Source organism: Ochotona curzoniae, unplaced genomic scaffold (assembly GCF_017591425.1).
Source record: "Ochotona curzoniae isolate NIBS_2020 unplaced genomic scaffold, NIBS_Ocur_1.0 contig_908, whole genome shotgun sequence".
Classification (NCBI taxonomy): Eukaryota; Metazoa; Chordata; class Mammalia; order Lagomorpha; family Ochotonidae; genus Ochotona; species Ochotona curzoniae.
The window spans coordinates 10,073,779-10,093,036 of record NW_024466607.1 but is presented as its reverse complement, the minus strand read 5'-3'; the positions used below and the strand labels follow the sequence as shown (position 1 = coordinate 10,093,036).

At 51.6% G+C, this 19,258-nt stretch overlaps 1 protein-coding gene across 2 annotated transcripts in view; it reads left to right on the top strand.

The window, feature by feature from the left end:
• Positions 1–11,421, top strand: part of WNT7A (Wnt family member 7A) — a 44,887-nt gene extending 33,466 nt beyond the window's left edge. For both annotated transcript variants that reach the window (XM_040994928.1, XM_040994929.1), the window contains exon 4: positions 10,942–11,421. In XM_040994928.1, the coding sequence (XP_040850862.1) occupies positions 10,942–11,421 (480 nt within the window). The remainder of the gene's footprint in view (positions 1–10,941) is intronic.
• The last annotated feature ends 7,837 nt before the right edge of the window (positions 11,422–19,258 follow it).

Genomic DNA, 19,258 nt, shown 5'->3' with positions numbered 1-19,258 from the left:
AAGACAGGAATATTTGCTTGAAGTCAGTGCATCCAGTATGACTTAAAGAATGCAACCCAAAAGAAAATACTCCGAATATTTACCAAAAACGGGGGCGGGGTGCTGTATTTTCCTTCTTTCATCTGAGTTGCCCAGAGGAATACAGCTGCAGCCGTGAGACACAGCTTATTGCTCGTGATGGATGGATGCCGGGCGCAGGGGGGTGGGGGAGAGGAGTAGGGCGAACAGGAGGAACAAGAAGAGGAACAGAGCAAGGAAGAGGAGGATGGAGGGGAGGAGAGGGAGGGCAGGAGCCTGTCCCTCTGGAGGCATGCAGTCCACTGTCCCCCAGTGTGGGCCCAGGCTGCCTGCCACAGGACTACACCTTGTCTTGCTTAGGTCCTTTGAAAAGTGCCCCTGATATGGACCCTGGTCCCTGGGGAAGGACCAGGCAGTTCCATTGCCAAGGACATGGGGAGGCAGCTGGAGGCAGAGAGAGAGAGGAGGCCACAGTCCCTGAGAAAGGCTGGCTGCAGTGGTCTCATGTAGGCAGGGAAAGGGACCTTGGGTGAGGCAGCTCCCAGCAGGGCCGGCAGCAGCCAGGTGGTCGGGGAGTGAGTCCTCGGAGACACTCTGCGCGTCTGCTCCAAAGGCAAGACATTCCATGTATTCAGCTACCTCACGCAGTCCTGGAGCCACCCTGCCTAGGCACAGGTTCAGTTCTAACACATTCTAACTGCATAGCCATGGCCAGTACTGCGACTCTTCCCCATCTGTGACCTGGGGGTGACAATGAACCTGCCTCATTTGGCTGCTGAATCATCAAGTGCTTGAAACCAGAGCAGGGGTATGGCTCCCACCCTCTGGCCCTCAGCCTGGTACGTGTATGTAGGGACGGGGATAGGTGGACAGAGACAGAGACTGTCAATGTTGAGGCCCAGGTTCAAAAACAGTCCTGACTTGACCCTGAGAACACCTCCACAGCACCACTCACAGAGCCATCACAGGTCCAGAGGCCACCTCCCTGAGCTCACGAGAGCCACGTCTGCCCACACAGTACACTCACTGAATGCAATAAGGGTTCTCACACATGTGGTGCTGATGTGATATCAGCTGCCACACACTCCCCTGTTGGCCTCTGGTTCTCCTGCCTGTCAGTCACAGGATGGCTGCCAAGGCAGCAGCAATCACACCACAGCAAGCAAAGAACAGAAGTCACTCTCTCTCACGTTTGTCTTTATCAGCTATAGTTTGTGAGATCTAGGATGGCACAGGCATGTCCTGTTCCGTTCAGCTGTTTCTGCCATCACTGGCATCTGGTGACAGAGGGGGGATCTGAACTGGGGTTCTGGCCCTGCCTCTGCTATGTCCGCTTCCCCCATACACATTACCCTGAGACTGATGGTGAGGGCCTAGCTCACTGCTTATCACCGGGGGTGCACCTGCTCCAGAACCACCCCCCTCTACAGGAACCAGCTGTAGGCTGGTCAACCTCGAGCAGATTGCAGAGGAAGCAGCAGGTGCCCAGGGCTCCAGCCCTCAAGGGGCTGGCCTCCCAAAATAAGCCTTTCACAAAGAACCTGGTGCCCATCTCCAAAAGTGCCCTGTACTGCTTGGGACTTAAAATCCTTCCTGCAGGAGCGGGCCAGTGCTTCACCAAAGCTGCTCCTCCCACACATGGACCCAAGAGGCTGTGTTCACGCTGTCAGGAACAGATACACAACTCCAGCCAGTTCAGGAACATAGGGAATTCAAGGCATTCATGGGGTTCCTGAATTCAGGTCCAGTTCATCCAGGGTGCAAATCGAAGTCTTCGGAGCCCACTGTACCCTTCCCTCCCGTTCTGTTCTCACCCAGCTGCTTGCTTCCCGGGTACAATTCTCACTCCAGGGTTGTAGCCACCTATCCCCAGCTCTGAGCTCTGCTTTGCCTACGGTTGGTGTTGGGGGAGAACAAACCAGCAGCTCTGGTCTCTGTTTCCATAGAATGTCCTGGGCTGGCTCTGAAGGGCCCGGGCTGGCCTGAGTCACCCACCTGTGTCAGCGATGACCACAGCCATCTGGGGCACTGAGGCAATGACCACTGAGAGCAGCAGCAAGGGCTGAGGCTGCTTCCCGTTCCCACCTGGTGAAAAGCTCACTGAGGAGTGAGGCTTTGCACAGCACAAAGGCCAGACGACAGAAGGCCTGCCTGGGCTGGGGGCAGCTCTGGTGTGGAGCTGGGTAGAGGCCTGGGTCAGGCTGGGCCTTGCAGTGATGAATGGGGCGACATTCCGGGTTGGTGGGAAGTTGTCCCAAGTGTGCCTGGTGCCCCAAGCCTGCATGCAAGAGGGTAGACATGGCTTCACATTTTTTAAATTAGAGCCATGAGTGCCTTGGGGCACTGGCAATATGGGAGCAAGTGTCTTGAGACCCCTTCCATCCTCCAGGAAGTATCCCATCCCCCAACCTTGGTTCCCTGGGCAGCCCCGAGGGGCTGGGCCAGGTCCAGGAAGCTGCCTTTGATTGTATCTATTTGGTGTTAAGAATCAGGACTTTTCTGGAGCCAAGTTCCTCCCCAGGCTCCTCCCAGGCCCAGGAACTCCACCCTGGCCGATTCTGGGCTACATGCCTGGTGCTTCCTGGGGCCCTATCAGAGAGTGGTGGCCTTCTCTCCCTTCAACCATGCAGGCAAACCTGCTGCTCCACACAGGGGAGACACTCAGGTCCAGCCTTACCCGCCTGGGCACAGGAATTCCCTTCGCAGATTCCAGCTGCTACTGGGGAGCTCCCTGGTGGGAGGCCATTCACCTCTCTGGCAACCCCAAAGCCTCTGCCAGAGCCCTGTGCTGCCCTGCGTCCTAGCTCTGCCCTTGGAACACACAGACCTTCTGGTCAATCTTTCCACGTAGGTGGGCAAAGCCCATGAGGCAGTGACCAGGGACCCCACACTGCCTTCCTCACCTTGATTAGTGCAGTATCTCCAGCTCCTGCTGCCAGATACTTTATCTGGCTTTGGGCATCCCTGGGGCACAGCCCACTTCTGCACACCACACCATAGCTGTCCCTTCCTAGCTGTGCACCTTACGTCTCCGTCCTTAGAGCTTCACACCGTTGACTGCTACCGGCCTTTCAGCTCGTATCAAGCTCGTGCTTGCCTGAAGCTTTACTGTTTCTCAGTCCCTCCCATTCTGTACTTTGCAACTTTTTTTTAAAACTATAAAAAATCTGTGGTTGTTTTCCCTTCTTCTGGCTGGTTTCAGCCTTATGTTTTAATCAGTGGAAGGGACTGAATCCTGCCCTGGACTTCATTCCTACATTCCTGTGAAGTTCTATTGGCCCTAAAGTTGACTGAAGTCAGATTATGGCAGCACAAAAACACACTTCTGTTCAGCAGTCACCCCTCTTCCTGGGCACCCACCAGGCCTGAAATGACCCTGCAGAAGGGGAGCCAGTACCAAAGTACCGCCAACTCCTTCTGTACTCTTGGCTGCCACCATCAGATGGGAGCCACATGGTCTCTGTGCCTGGATGAAGGGAGGGCTCTCCCTGGGTCCCCTTGCTTCTGCTCTGCCCTGCTCTCACCCAACACTGTCCCAAGCCCACCAGACTTTACTGCTCCTCGCCCCTGGCTGCCCTTGGCCCGGGGTGATTACTGCAGATGCCTTCCTGGCCTGCACAGTCACTCCCGCCCTCTGACCTCTTGCCTCACCACCTCCATCCCGGTGTCAAGCCTTTGCATGTGCGCTTCCAAAGGTTGACATATTCCAGCTAATCCTTGACACCTAGCCCCAGCCCTTGCCTTCTTAAGAGAAGCCTGAACTCCATACAAGAGCAGCACCACCTGGTTCAAGTTTTCTTTTTGCCCCTGCTCTGCCCCTTGCCCCCACACATACTCCATGGTGCTCATCAGTTGGCATTAGATTAGGAGCTATTCACCCCTTGGCTGCTCCTGGTTTGGGCTGGCAGGCTCAGAGAGGCAGACACAGTGTCCTCTTGGATATAGTTTTGCCAGAATCTCTTGCACCAGAGCTGATGTCAAAGAGTATAGAGTAGGTGCTCACAGAGCACAGGCCTGAAGTCAGGAGAACAGGGCTGGTGCTCAGACCATGGAGGGGTCTCTCCCCTGTGCCTGTGGCTGGATGTATGGGTTATGAATGACAAAGGAGACCTCTGGCCAACACCTGATGAATGGGTGCAGCAAATGTGACCTGTCTGTAGCAGGGAATATTATTCAGCTGTGACAAGGAAGGAAATCCTGACCCCAGCCACAAAGTGGATGAATCTTAAAAGGGCAGTGCTTAGCTACCCTGGTGTGCTTTTATTCCTACACATGTGTACTCCAGGCATGACAGTAAAGGCAGAGGCAGATGTGGGGTCATGCAGGATTGCAAACAGGAGGCCGAAGAGAGCTGTGGTGTTGGTTGCACAACTCAAGTGAGTACCATAAAAACGGCCACATGGTACATTTTAAGCAAAAACATGGTAGGTGATTTGTCTTGAGATAAAACTGTTAAAGAGTTTGCAAATAAAGCAGAGCCAAGTCAAAAAAGCCCAAAGGACTGTGCAGTCCCCAGGGTTGGCCACAGTTGGGGAACAGAAAGGCAGGGCTGCTCAAAATCCAGGGGTAGTGACCTATGGGACATCCCAGTAGGGGCTGAGACCTCAGGGCAGCTCAGCCATCCTGGCATGCCTGGTGGGGAACAAGCAGGGGAAGAATTATAAGAGAATCCCTCTTCCTGCCCTCTAAGATCCTGCCATGCCAAGCACTGGTCAGACCCTCCATTTCCCACTCCTGGAAGGGATAAGGCCTATCTACCATGACCATGGCATGTCCCAGGTCTAACCTACCACTCCCAGGCATGCTTATGTCCTAGAGCAAGCTCTGTTCCTACCCACAGGTTGGCACTGCCCTTCTGGAAGAGGGCAGTGATCTGACAACCTCTGTGACCTTGAACAAACCTCTTCCTTTCTCCCTGTTTCCCCATCTGTGAAGTAAGATGAACATGCCCAACTTTCAGGGGATGCTGTGGAAGTCAAATGCCAGTGTTGCTCAGAAAATACTTGGACTAGGTGAAAGAGCCACATGGACCCAGGGCCCAGCATCTCTGAGTGGGGAGTAGCCTTGGGAATCACCTGGCTCCAATCCTTCTGCTCAAAGACAGACAGTACTAACCCATCCACTGCTCATCTCCACTGGGGAACCAGAAGTCTTCTCTGAACCCAGCCTCTCATTCTGTCATCTCTAAATCAGTCTCCTGGTTATGGCCCATGGAGGCTTCCTGCCCACTCGTAACAGTCCCAGTCCCTTACCCCAGGGCACCTGGGGACTGAATGCCAGGTGGCTTCTGGATGGAGGAGGGAAGGGTCATTCGGGGACAACTAAAGCCTGGAGAGGGGCTGGGCTGCAACTGGATGTGGGTGGGCAGAGCTTCTCTGTCCACTTTCATGGTGTCGTTGTGATTCTAGAGTGTTCTGGGAATTTATGTTGGAAACAGAATGAGCTGAAGCTCCACCTCCTAGCCTTGGTCTGTGGAGCTGACTTCCCAGCCCGTGTCACCCCCACGTCCTGACCATGCAACTCTGGTCACTATTAGGTTTTGGCACTGCTTTGTGAACATCTCCAACCTTCAGCCCTACTAGCTCTCAAGTAGGAATGGAATGAGGAGTCCACGTGCTGGGTCCTGTTCTTGGCCACCTCGTCAGGGAACCCTCCCCAGCCGTCACTGTCACCCAGCCTCCTCCTCCCTCCACCCTCACTCTCCATTCTTCTGTTCCATTCTTAGTCTCAAAAATCACCGCCACTGTTGCCTGTTAGGAAAAGCAGAGGCTTGGTCTACCTTGTCCTTGGCTGTGTTGCCAGTTCCCACATGGTTCCTGTACTGTGTTCACACCTAGTAGGTCCTTGTATATAGCAGGTGCTGCCTGAGGCCCAGATCCTGAACCTTGCACTGCCCTCTACCCAAAGGTGAAGATGAGGGGAGCTCGGCCTCTACAGTAGAATCTGAGTTCTGGCTGGGTTGTGGATCCTAGATGCTCAGCAAAATGTTGTGTGGAAAGAGAGTTTCTGGGTCCTGAAGCCTAACTCCAGGCTCATGGGCTTCTTTCTCAAAATTCACCTCTGGTACCAAAGCATGATAACTGGCAGATGCCAGCAGCCTTTTGCCTGTCTTTAGTCTGAGGTTAAGGATACAGCCACTGATCGACAATAACGACTTCCTTCTCCACCTGCTGAGCCAAGCTCTCTCCACCATGACTCCTGCCTGTGACCCCAGACTCCCCTGTATCCGGAGATGTGTAGTTGGTGCCTGACCAGTCCATCAGGGCCTTGGGAACCTAGAGCATCAGTTGCACAGGCCTGGAGAAGCCTAGCCTGGAGTAGTTTCAATGTACCCTGGTGGTGGATTTTTGGTGGGTATTCCCTAGGCAACTGCTGGGTGCCAGGTACTGGGAAAGAATATAGAGTTATGCCTACTCCCAGGTGGGAGGAAGGCTTGTTAGCTCCTCCCTTCACAGCTAGCTCAAAGCTGAGAGTCACCCTGGCCTTGAGGGGAGAATGGGTCACAAAGAATGCATCTTTGTCTCACCCATGCTTCTTCTGCTGCTTTCCCCACATCAGAGAGGGATGGGTGCCCGTCTGGGTGAACATCCCTGCCCAGGGCAGCTGCAATTGTGCCTGGCTTACCACAGACACAATGCAATCACTGAGGCTCTCAAAACGCAGCATCGGCAGGATTAGCTGGGATATCACCTGACCCAAGCTGGGGCCCAACAGCTGCCTCCATGGCCTCAGGCAGGCAGTGGCCTGTGGGGAAGAGAGAGGCCAGTATAGGGGCTGTGTGGAGTAGCAGTGGCAGTTTCTCCCAACCCAAACTGGAAGCCCAGCCTTGGGTCCCGGATCCCAGCCCAGGATCCACAACCACAATAACATTTAGGATCCCCAATATGTAAGTGTACACTTACATTCATGTTGCTTTCCCTCTGAAACCTTCCAGGGTGCCCCACCACCTGTTTTTAATAAAGCAACTTTGTGGAGATATGGGCAATGAATGCCATGATCAGCATTATAATGTTTTTATCACCTTGAAAAGAAGCCTGGCCCTTTTTGCATCACTTTCTCTTTCCCCAAATCCCCTCCCTACCCACTAACCTCCCTTCTATGTCTGCAGATCTGCCTGTAGTGGCTATTTCCTGTAAAGTGGTCATATCCCTATGTGGTATTTTTAGGCATTATCCAGTTCAATCTTTTACTTTTCTTTCTTTTCTTCTTCTTTTTTTTAAGATTTAGTTGTTTTTATTGGAAAGACAGATTTACAGAGAGAAAAAGAGTCAGGGAGAAATTGCTGGTTCAATCCCCAAAATGTTGCAATGGCCAGAACTGAGCTGATTCAAAGCCAGGAGCTTGGAGCTTCTTCTGGGTCTCCCAAGTAGGTGCAGGGTCCCAAGGCTTTGGTTTATCCTCTTTCCCAGACTACAAGGAGGGAGCTGGAAGGGAAGCGGAGTAGCCAGGATATTAACTGGTGCCCATAGGGGATCCCAGTGCATGCAAGGCAAGGACTTTAGCCACTAGGCTACCACGTGGGGCCCTTTCACCTCTTTCTATGCCTAATTTATGTGGCACCTGGTGGGTAGACTACATTGTGTTTCTCCATGCATCAAGTGAACATTGCTGCGGTTTTTCACTTTCTGGCTGTGTGGGATAAGGCTTCTGGGAATATAGGTTTAAAGTTGTTTGTGTGGGCCTATGTTTTCAGTGAGGAATGGAATTGCTGAGTCATAGGTAACTATGCAACCATTTGCAGCCATTCAAGGAGTTGCCACACTGTGGTCCAAAGCATCCACACCCTCTCACATGGCTGCCAGCAGCAAGTGAGTGTGCCTGTTTCTCCATATCCTCATTAGCACATGCCACTGGCAGTCTCTCTTCAGCCATTCTACAGACTGTGAAGTAAGTAGCATCATAGTGTGTTTTTGATTGGTGTTTCCCTGCATACTAATGATGTGTAACATCTTTTCATGGGCTTCTAGGCAATGTGTCCATTACGTTTTTTTATAAATTGTGGAGTGCCACCTAAATACAGACATATCCACTGCCCTTATCCACTTAAAAGATGACAAAGCATGACACAAGAACAGAATCTGGATAGCTTCCCACAGGACCTTGTTAGTCTTCCAGCCTCTACTCCCCCTCACTCCAGGGATAACCCAGATTTGAGATTTGGGACCCTTGGTTCTTAACTTTTAATTATACCGTCTCCCTCTGGCTGAGCTGCTACCCAACAAAAATCTTCTCTTGAACTTGATGCAAATGAAATAGTTCTGTGGAGATGGTTTTCCTCCACACTGTACTTCTGAGTGTGGGTTAGTGTAGTTTGCTGTAGCTGGTTCCAGTCCTTGTTCTGTGTGTCCACTGAGTTGGCCATGTGACAGTGCTGGAGGGAGGGATTCACAACACTTATAGGCACATTATTGAACCTACTTCCTGCTCACACATAATGCAGTTCTCCAGGGCACGTGCCTTGGAAGTGGAATGTCTTGAGTCATAGGTGCTGCTGGAAAACAGGTTTGTGCTATCTGTACCACATTCTCACCTGCCATTGGTGAGCATTCCAAGTGCTCCATGTCCTGCCCAACACTCTGTATTGTTTAAAGGCATTTTGAATGCCCTCCTCGCAAGCCAGGCCCAATGCCTCAGAAATGCCCACTTCACCCTGTGTCCTCCATGCATCCTCACACTCTGCACCTTAGCTGTTTGCCCCATTTTGGTCATGGCAGAAAATTTGGGAACTTGGCCCTCATGGACAACTGAGGAGAGCAGCTGTGTTATTTGAGAACACACGACAGGAAGGAGCTGCTCATCTAAGTACCAGTTATCTGTGAATTATGCAGAGGTGGCCCTCTGTCATTCAGGTGTCCAAGCAGCAGAGCGTCTAACCTGTTCTGAGTTTATTGGGTGCCTGCAGTGCTACCAGCTCATCCAACTATACATCCATTGGCTGAAATAGGGTGCAGCCCCTTCCTAGTGGTTCTCTTGACCCAAGGACAGACCACACTGGCTCATGGAAGCAGAGCTCTAACAGCTGGGAGTTCTCAAACTTGTTCATGGAGAAAGGGCCTTCATCTTGTCATCAGAATGGCCCCAGCATCACACATAGGTCCAGTCCCAGAGGAAAGCTAATAACTGTGTTTTGAATGTCCAGTCATGTTCCAAATCTTTGTCAGAAAAGATACAGCTACCTGCACTCTGTGTTACCATTAAGGCAGCTGAGGCTCAGAGAGGGAAGATGATGGCCCCAAGATCACACAGCAAAGTGGATACCAAGCACTTAATTCATACCCTTCAGCCACAAGATCTTAGAATGTCTCTGAGATTCTGAAACTTAGTTGAGCTCCAGTTTTACTTCCTGTAAATTGGAATCATAATCATACTGACTTCACAGAATTCAATGAAATGCTATACATACAAGCACTGGGCCCACTGTGCCTGCAGGGGATTAAAAACTGTCTGGTCATTCACTCATTCGTTCACTTACTGCCAACTAGAGAGTATGAGGGAAGGACCATTGGAATGCTCCTACACACTGACTTCAGAGCAGTGCTCACCGGTACATCCCTACTCCAGTGCCTAGGACACATGGGAGCTTGGGGTCTGTTAGGATGAAATCAGTCTGAAGGGGGTGAAAGGAAAAGAAGCTTCAGCAGAGCTGTTTCCCCTATTACTCACAGATGGAGAAAGGGAGGAGGGCAAGGAAGGAAGGAAGTGAAAGTGGGAGAGTTTTGTGTTGTGTTTTGTTTTTCTAAGCATCCTGAGAATAACCTAAATGTCCTGTGCCATGTGAGTGGTGAATGGTGCCTTCTTTTATTGCTGAGATGATCCATAATATGAATGAGCAAAAAATGCCCCCAGGGACCAGCTCTGGCCCACTGCTCCTATGTGTAAGTGAAGTCTGCATGGAAAGCTTTGTCCTTCACGTAAAAGGAATCCTAAAGCATGTTTGCTTGGACAGCCACTTCTTGAACTCATGCCCCAGGGTATGATACAGTCTTCTCCATGTGCAGCAATGCCTTGCTGCTGTTGGCTGCTCCGTAGTATGTCATTTAAGACTCTAATTCAGTGTGATTATTGTCCTCGTTCCTTGTGTGAGCACACAGAAGGCTGGTGTAGCTTGCCCCGGGACAGGCAAATTCATGGGAGGTGAGGGCTTAAATCTCCAGTCCAACATCAGTACTCTTTACCCACAGTACATGCTGCCTCTTGTGCTGTAGTAGCGGAAAGCCAGGAAGTATCCGGAGTTGTGAAGAAGGGGTACCTCCCTGCCTGGGGGCTGCCAGGGCAGACACCATCATGGCTGGGGTTCCTAGACTCAGTAGCCCACAAAGGCTTGGAGGAATCAGAAATGACCGGAACAGATGACCTCTGAGAAAGCACAGCTTGAGGTCAGGGAGGCAGTAGGGAGCAGTGAGGACAGTGGCAAACAGAGGGACTGTCTGACCATCTGTGAAACAGGCAGCTGCTGGTACAGCTGCAGGTGTGCCTGGACAGCAATGGGGTGAACAGGATGGCTGGCTCCTGGGGCATGCAGGTTAGCCTCCAACTGCACCCATCATGACCTGTTTGAGAAATCACTGCAGTGTAGTCAGATAATCCTTGTTTGCCCAGAAATCCTTGAAATCTCTCTTTGAAAACAGACCCTCCTAATTTGCCTCAAAATAGATTTTAAACTTGATTTAAAATTGTAAGATCAGCCTTGGGTGGTATGTACCAGGCTGGACCACATAGGAGTTGAGAGGCCAGGAGGACAGGCAATCTCCATGTTTGGAAAGCACAGCTCCAGGGCTGGAGGTGAGAGGGTTTGCAGCTGGGCTTTGAGCTTCCTGCCCAGCAGAAAGGCAATGTGAGGCTGGAGCCCAGGCCTGGCTGCACTTGTTGGCTGTCTGTCATGCGCAGTGATGTATACTGTGTTCTTCCTGCATACCCCTGCAGATCCTGGAGGAGAACATGAAGCTAGAGTGTAAGTGCCATGGAGTGTCGGGCTCGTGTACCACCAAGACCTGCTGGACCACGCTGCCCCAGTTCCGAGAGTTGGGCTATGTGCTCAAAGACAAGTACAACGAGGCTGTGCACGTGGAGCCGGTGCGTGCCAGCCGCAACAAGCGGCCCACCTTCCTGAAAATCAAGAAGCCACTGTCATACCGCAAGCCCATGGACACAGACCTGGTATACATCGAGAAGTCGCCCAACTACTGTGAGGAGGACCCAGTGACAGGCAGCGTGGGCACACAGGGCCGTGCCTGTAACAAGACAGCCCCACAGGCCAGTGGCTGTGACCTCATGTGCTGCGGCCGAGGCTACAACACTCATCAATATGCCCGTGTGTGGCAGTGCAACTGTAAGTTCCACTGGTGCTGCTACGTCAAGTGCAACACGTGCAGTGAGCGCACCGAGATGTACACGTGCAAGTGAGCCTGTCGTAAGTCTGCACGCTGCCCTTGGCTGCAGGGGGACTGCGTTCTTGGGGACCACCCAGCTCCAGGCTGAGTCTCCCCAGGAGGTCACTGCCTTTCTCTTGCCCGCAGAATGCCGAGTGTGTCTTTTCTGCTGAGAAGGGGCTCTGCCCCTGGGTTTCCTGCAGACACCCCTGGAGAAAATTGCTCAGAGATCTCGACTGTTCTGTTCCACTTCCAATGCTGCTCTACCCTCCCCCAGATGCCGCCCAGGCCCACTCCACGGCTGAAGCATGAAGCCTTTCGCAGCAGGAACTTTGGAGCCTCGGGCCTCATCATAGCAATATTTAACAGTTTACTCTGATGAAAATAATATTAATTTATTTAATTAAAAAATTCTTCCACCTCGTCGGATCCGTTTTCTGCAATCAAAGTGGACTGCTTGCTTTCCTGGCAAGATGACTGTGTCGCTGGGACCAGGAGCCTAGTAGAACTAACTACACAGAGCAGTTCCGACTAGCTGCTTTGGCAGGTGCTTCCTTTGCACCACTGGGTGCTTAAGGCCGAGCGCAGACATCCCATACATGCAGGCAGATCCACACACGTTTCTGTTGTTTTGCTGTTTGCTGCTACTTATCCAGAATTTTAAGCTGGTCCAGATTTGGAGGTTTTTTTGTTTTGTTTTGTTTTGTTTTCTCTGAACATGTTCCCCATCCTTCTGCCCTCCCTGGTTTAGACTTCAGCGTTAGAAAAATCCAGTTTGGAATAGAGTGAATGAGTGAGGTGGGAATGATAGACTCCTAGCAGTGTCCATCTTTCTGGAAAGCGAGCCACTGGATAAGAGAATATTTTGTAAGAGGCTATTTTTATATGAATACTTTATTTATACTGAGTCTGCCTGTGTCACTGCATAGCCTGTGCCTCTTCTTGATGCTGGGCCTCACTTTAAGGCAAGAAAGTTTGAGGCTTGGGGGTGAGATCAGGCCCTCTAGGATCCCTCCCACAACTGGATCCTCCAGTTCTGTTTGCCAAGGAGGCTCCAAGAGTTCCCAGGGACCTGAGGCTAAGCCCTCATGAGGGTTAGCTGAATGGGAACTCAAATCCTCTGCCTTGGCCAGTGCTGGCCTCTGTTTGGGGCAGGATCACTGCATCGTAGCCCCAGGAGGCGCCACCATAGTGAGTCGTATCCTGAGCTTCGTTGTTACAGCATCATCAAGCAGAGGCCGGCTCAGAGAGCCCTCCACCTCAGCAGGACACTCCTGCCAGTGCCTGCATGTCCCTAGAAGTAAGGGGCAGTCCTCAGACAGTGGGGGTTGGGGACAGAAAAACAGGTACAAGGGGTGCTGATGAGCAGCCCAGCCCCATGGGTTTTCTAAGATGGGTTCCAGGTCAGACCTGCAGGTGAGGTATGGGCACGGCAGCCTCTCTTCCTCGGGACCAGCCATGCCAGTGCCTCTCACCCAGAAATCTATCCCAGAGGACTATAAGCACTCTCCTGTGTGTGTGTGTACGTGCATGTGTGTGTGACCTTGGGGATTCTTGAGGCGTTCCTATGACTTTGCTTTTGGAAATATCTTTGGTGTTCTCACCTGTGTACTTGTCTGTTTCCATGCGCTCCTGTATATCCCCAGGTATCTGTTCCTCTCCACAGCCTGGGTCCTGTGCATGGAGCTGTGTCCTGTCCCTCTGCTTATTCCTGTGGTGGTAGTGGGGGGGGGGGGGGGCCTTGCAGGTGAGGGTTCATGGTATGTAGCACACAGCAGGGGCTTTTCTGATCGTGTTGACCTGCAAGAAATGGAACCTTTGGACCTTGTCCCCTCAGCTGGGGATGCTCAGAGACCTCTAAGAGCACAGCGCCACAGTGCTGGGAGCCCCTCTGCCTCAGTTCAGCCCCCTGACAACAGTGCCAGGCCCAGATCACAGTATGGATAAATAAAAGTGGCTGGATGGTTGATCAGTTCCTTCCCTTGAACTCTGTTTTACAGTTTTTTTTCATTTTGATACCTGGGTGAGTGATGAGCAGACTGGTGGAGGGACAGCTAGGTAGGTGGATGGGTAGATAGGTGGGTAGATACATGATGGGTAGGCTAGTGGGTAGGTGAACAGACGCTAGACAGGTGAATGGGTGGATGGACTGAGGCATGGACAGGTGAGTCACTGGTAGAACAGATGGATTCATGAATGGAATGATGGAGAAGTGAACCAATGGTTATATGGGTAGGTGGGTGGGTAAGTAGACAACACACACTGTGTCACAGTTGCTGTCTCGTTTGGAAAACCTACATCTCTCTTAAGTAGGGGTCTTCTTCAATTCCTCTGTCCCAGGCTCCTTTAGCACCTGGGAGTGGGGAATCTCTGACCAGCCTCCCCAGATGACTATTGGCTGCTAATGACATAAAAAATTGTCTCAGAAAAATTATCACTATGCCCTTCCTTGCCATCCAGGTGAGAAACTGGCCTGGAATAAGGCAGATGGACCTGTAGGAAGGGCCAGGTACCTGCCAGCCTGATGCCAGTCCTGCATCCCTCTGTAGCTTCTCTCTCATAGCTGCCCAGCTCAATCATGCTCTGAGCCTCAGTTCCTCAACCAAGATGATGACATCAACCTTCCAGACTGGAGCAGGGTCTTTCCAGTTATAATACACTAAATAAGAGATGAATGTGAAATCTCATTATTAGTTATTATTATCACTATTTGCCCCACAATTATAGGCTTCTTCAAGCATAGCTTATGGTAATAAATATTTGGCTCCAGGTTGGACAAAGGTAACTCCCTCGGATCTATTTGTAATGTGTCTCTTCAGCAAACTGACATTAAAAGGGCACCATATTAATAGGTGGAACTGGAATAACAGAATGACTGGGATGATGATATTGACAGCACAGCTGCCTAGGTTCTGGTAGGAATGCAGTCTCAGGCAGTGAGGTGCTCGGCACAAGCACAAGGCCATGTGGCCACATGGGATGTGGGCCTCATTACAATCAGATGCTTCAACTATTTTCCAGAAAGGTCAAAAGGTTTCTAAGTAAAATCTATTTTGTTCATCTGTTGGCGAATACCTGAGGACAGTGCAAAGCACAACAGCAACTGAACCTGGCTTCTACACCATCAGCCTGCAGCCTCTCACCTGGACCAAACCTCGACCCAGGGATGGAGAAGGTGAGGTCTGGTGAGGACCAGGGCCTTGCTCACTGGCTGAGGGGAGACAGAGTCCAGGACTCATGCCTCTGGGAACTGAGTGGGTGAGGAGGGGAGTTCGGCATGGATAAGGCTTCTCACAGCAACATGCATATACCCACTCTCTAGACTTGAGTTCAAGGCCAGTTCAAGTCTCCACAGAGTAGGATAAGCCAGGTCTAAACAACTCTGCAGGTGGCATCCTGGTCTAGGCAGCCCCTCAGCAGCAGGACCTGCATCAGCAGAGCCCAGGGGTGAGGTTTCACCATTAATCTCTTGGATTTCCTCACTGTCTGCTCTACAACAGTAATTGGACCTACCTGCAAAAACACCACCCCCATCTATACCACTAACTCAATCCACCTTCACCAATAACCCCACCCACCTGTACCAGGACCTCCTCCTACCTGAGTCACAATTGGCCACGACCATCATTTGTCCCTTTCCAGGACTCCATGCCTCTCCTCATACCCCATCAAGCTAGCATCCAAGCTCAGGCCACACCAGTCCACATCCTACCTCCCACCAGCCATGACTCCCCATTGCCCTGTAGACAGTCAACCCAGCACCCACCTGGAAGCCTTGTGCACTTTGATCACAGCTGTGCATGGATGAAGTATATACACTATGCCAGAAGAGCTTCCAGCAAGGCCCCGTCCTCTCTCATTTCCACATCTGGTTCGTCTCCAACACAGAGTTCCTGTGGCTCATGGGTCCCTGTCTATCTTGTACACTTTGCTGCTTTCTCTGCCAGGACACTCACCTCCCTTGTCTCAAACTCCTGCCTCCCAAGGAGACTTCCTGTGTTTCTCCTCTTCCTCAGCTGATGTAATCAGAGGTCCCAATCAGGTCCAATAGCCAACTGAGAGGCAGGGAAATGAAGGGACCTGCACCTGTCACAGACAGGCACAGAATTGAACCCATATCCTTGTTCCATGTCCAAGGCTTTCCCTGCTCACAGAATACAGCAGTCAGCTAATGCTGTGTCACAAATACCCCCACAAAGCTTGGCATCCTCCAGCTGTGTGCATGGTTACACATGGCTTACCACCAGGATAGCCTGCAAGCAATAGCATCAGGCAAATCTCTCCCCATGTAGGCATGTTCACTCAAGGCTACACCACCTATTGACTCAATGGAAACTGTGGGTATTCATCTGGTAGTGTAGCCCAGACTGCTCCTGCCAGAGGGAGCAGATACCACAGGACTTGCTGGAGTGTAGGCTCAGTGCTAGCTAGCACTGCACTACACCTGCCAGCACCTCCTGGCTAGAGCCAGATATGGGACCACTCAACAGAGCAGGCCACAGGAGGCAGATGCTACCTCCTTCTGCGAAGATGTGCCCAATTATCTGATCAAGGGCTTGGGGACAGTTTCCCAAAACTCAACCACAAAACTAGCATGAAGACATTGGTGTCAGGGGTGTCTTCCCCTTGGTCAGCTGTGCCATCTTACGGTCAGTTTTGAGTCTCCCTCTGCCCCATCCGCCAGCAAGTCCCATAGTTTGATGCTACCTTCAAACTGCCTGAATCTGAGCTCTCTTTTCATTCGCACATCGAGCAGTTGTCCACAAGGTCAATCTGGCTGGCCATATCCATGTCCTCCTTTGGGCCATGGAGCAGAGATGACATGCTTTGCTTCCAAGCAATCAGGTGCCTTGCATATGGCTATTCAGGGGACTGTGGGCATAGGCCATGGAGTCACAGAAGGGAGGGTCTTAGGTTCCTGCATGGCCAGGTGATCAGGAACACCCACAGGTAAGGGATACATGTCCATTGTGGAGGCCACTGAGATCTGGGATTTGTCTTACGGTCCAAAGCTGTAAGACATGAAGTTTCAACCACCATGGCTTTCCTTCCATTTCACCCCACCTCGGCCTTGCACATGTCCTCTGATCTTCACAGGGCTGACTCTGGACCCTGCTGTCAGATGCCTCTTCTGATCTTTGCTGGTTGTGTGGTTTCAGCCAAGCCACTTAACCTTGCTGTGCCTGCATTTCCTCAACAGGATTGACCCAGTGACTGCAGGAGTGAACTGTGGGAATGGCTGAGCAAGAAGTTTGGCATGCAGTTAGCTATGGTAGTGATAGCTCTTTCAGCTTCCTATGATGTACACACTTACTCCGCAGCTACTAGGTTCCCAGTACCCAGCACATGTTGGTACAGAATCTCCCAGCCTCCCCAGGCTCCCACCGGGATGAGGACTAGCTAGAGATAGGCTCAGGCAAGTGTCTGGGCTGAAGAGCTGGAGGTCAAGTGGGTGGGCCTGACCTGAGGGGCAGCCTGTCCTGTCTGTGCAGGGCCTAGTGAGGTTGCAGAGGCAGACCAAGGCCCTGTGAAGTGGTCCTGGACACATCTGCTACACTGATGGGGCGGCAAGTGGTTGCTAGCCTGAGAAGAATGTGCTGGAGACAAGGTGAGCTCCATGGCCACATCCAGCTTATCCCCTAACACAACAAGAGACTGACCCAAAGAAAGCAACAGGCCAAGTATGACACGTATGCACAAACATGCTGGGCAAGATGCCTAGAGGGACTTTCATTCACAAAGGGCAGTGTAAACACCTTTTGGCCAGTCAGAACCCAGAGAGACATGTAGACAGACCCCCATGAGAAGCTTCTAAGGTGACACATAGGCCATGCCTAGAGAAGAATATCCACGGTAAGACTCAGGCCACCGACCAGGACTCAGGGTGGTCCAGGAAACTGCTGTCCCTAGCATCTACTCTGAGTGTGTCTGTGTGTGTACATGTGTGAATGGTGCAGTGATAGATGGAAACCCAGTACCGCCTCCCAGAAAGCCACACCTAGGAAGATTCTGGAGCATGAGACTTGGGCCTTGCCTTCACACACAACAAATACACCTCCTTCAGGATCCCTGCTCTGCCCCAAATCTGGGCTTCCATGCAGACAAGGCCCTTCCACCCTCTGAGCCTCAGCGTCCTCACAGTCAAGTGCAGGGGCAATGTCGTGCATACCACCTTAGTGCCATGAAGCCCCTAACTGCACTCATACTGCTTGCCACAGCACCACACCACACCACAGGAAGCCATCTTGTCCTTGAAGACTACAAAGGGGTTTTAATCAGGAGACCTCAGCGATGGGACCAGAAGATCAAAGGATGCAAACAATTTTCATAGCAACACAGAGATTCTTATTTATGCACACATGTTCTCATGGTGTATGATGGAGTCTTCCAGAGTCTGTGCCTAGTGTGTTGTCATAGCATGCCTTATGATGTCATAGACTGAACACAGCAGTGGGTGACAATCCTGCTAACTTCTGCACATGTGCTTCCAAAGTTTACTAGAAAAGGGCTTGAGTTCCCAGCTCCTGACTTTAGCCATGGCTCAGCCTCGGTTATTGTGGGCATTTGGAGAATAAACCAGCAAAAGGGGTATCTGTCCATCTCGCTCCTTCTCAAATCAATCTTTTTTTTTTTTTTGCAAAGGTCCAGGCAGTCTGACTTGAGACTACCCCATGCCCCACCCACCCTTTATCTTGCCCCCTGGACACAGGCAGGGCTGCCAGCCCAAATACAGAGTGCCCAGCTAGACTGAATTTCTGTCGAGTAACAAGAATAAAAGTATTCAGATCACTGTGTCCAAACATCACATGGGGCTTACTTGCAAATATCTAAAATTCAAACGTAACTGGTGCCCTGCATTTCCCTTGCTGGGTCTGGAGCCCCTCAGGGGTCTCTGACTCCTGGCTCCCTGCTCCATGCAGCACTATGCACCCTAGAACCCCCAGCCTCCACCTTTCCAATGTGCAGACAGGGTGTCACAGTCCCACAGTGGAGCAGGGCAGAGCAGCGGCTATGCTGTCACAATCTTGGTGCTAACTCGCTCAGTTCAGAATCTCCCCGATCTCGAATGGTCTGTCCGGTCTACATTAAGTGTTTGTCCCCAGAGACACGGAAATCAACCCACCACTATCCCAACCCCCTCCTGACTTGGGGAGGACTATATTCTCCCCAGGGTCTCAGGAGCACAGAGCCCTGCAGTTTCCATGCTTCAACACATCCTGGGTGTTTGCAGGTCTGAGGGTTTGTCTGCTGCAATGACACGGGTTTGACAGATGAGGATGCTGAAGCTCCCAGGGGAGTATTCACACAGTTAATTAGGTGCCAGGCTGTCCATCCTGAAACTCTGGGTGCTGACCCCTCTCCTCTCCTGCTGGGCACTCTTACACCGTGGCAGAGGGTGACTTAGGGAAGACTGATTTGCTGTGGCCACTGGAAGGCAGGGTAGCTGAGGAGAGGGAAGAGCTCTGGAGCCCTGCGCTGGGTTCACTCTGAGTGTTTAGCGATGCTCCAGTCAGTGCATGTGAGTGAGGAAACCACTGGAAGCCAGGGCTAGAACAGAGCTGCTCGATCCAGCCAGGCTGACAGGTCTGTGAGTTGGCAAGGTAGTGGGTGGACTGCTCAGGAAGTCCCTCCAGGCTAGGATTAATTCTCCAATCATAAAAGCCAGACCCCAAAGAACCCAACTGTTTCCACATAATTAAGTGCCTCTTAGAATAAAAGCTGATAAGATTCATAAGCACGCAAAACCACCCAGCACCCAGAAAGCAAAATTCACAACGTTCAGCATCCAATCAGAAACGACGAGGCCTGCAAAGGGGCTGGAAAACATCACTCACAACAGGAAAAATGAATCCGCCAAAGCAGCCCATAAC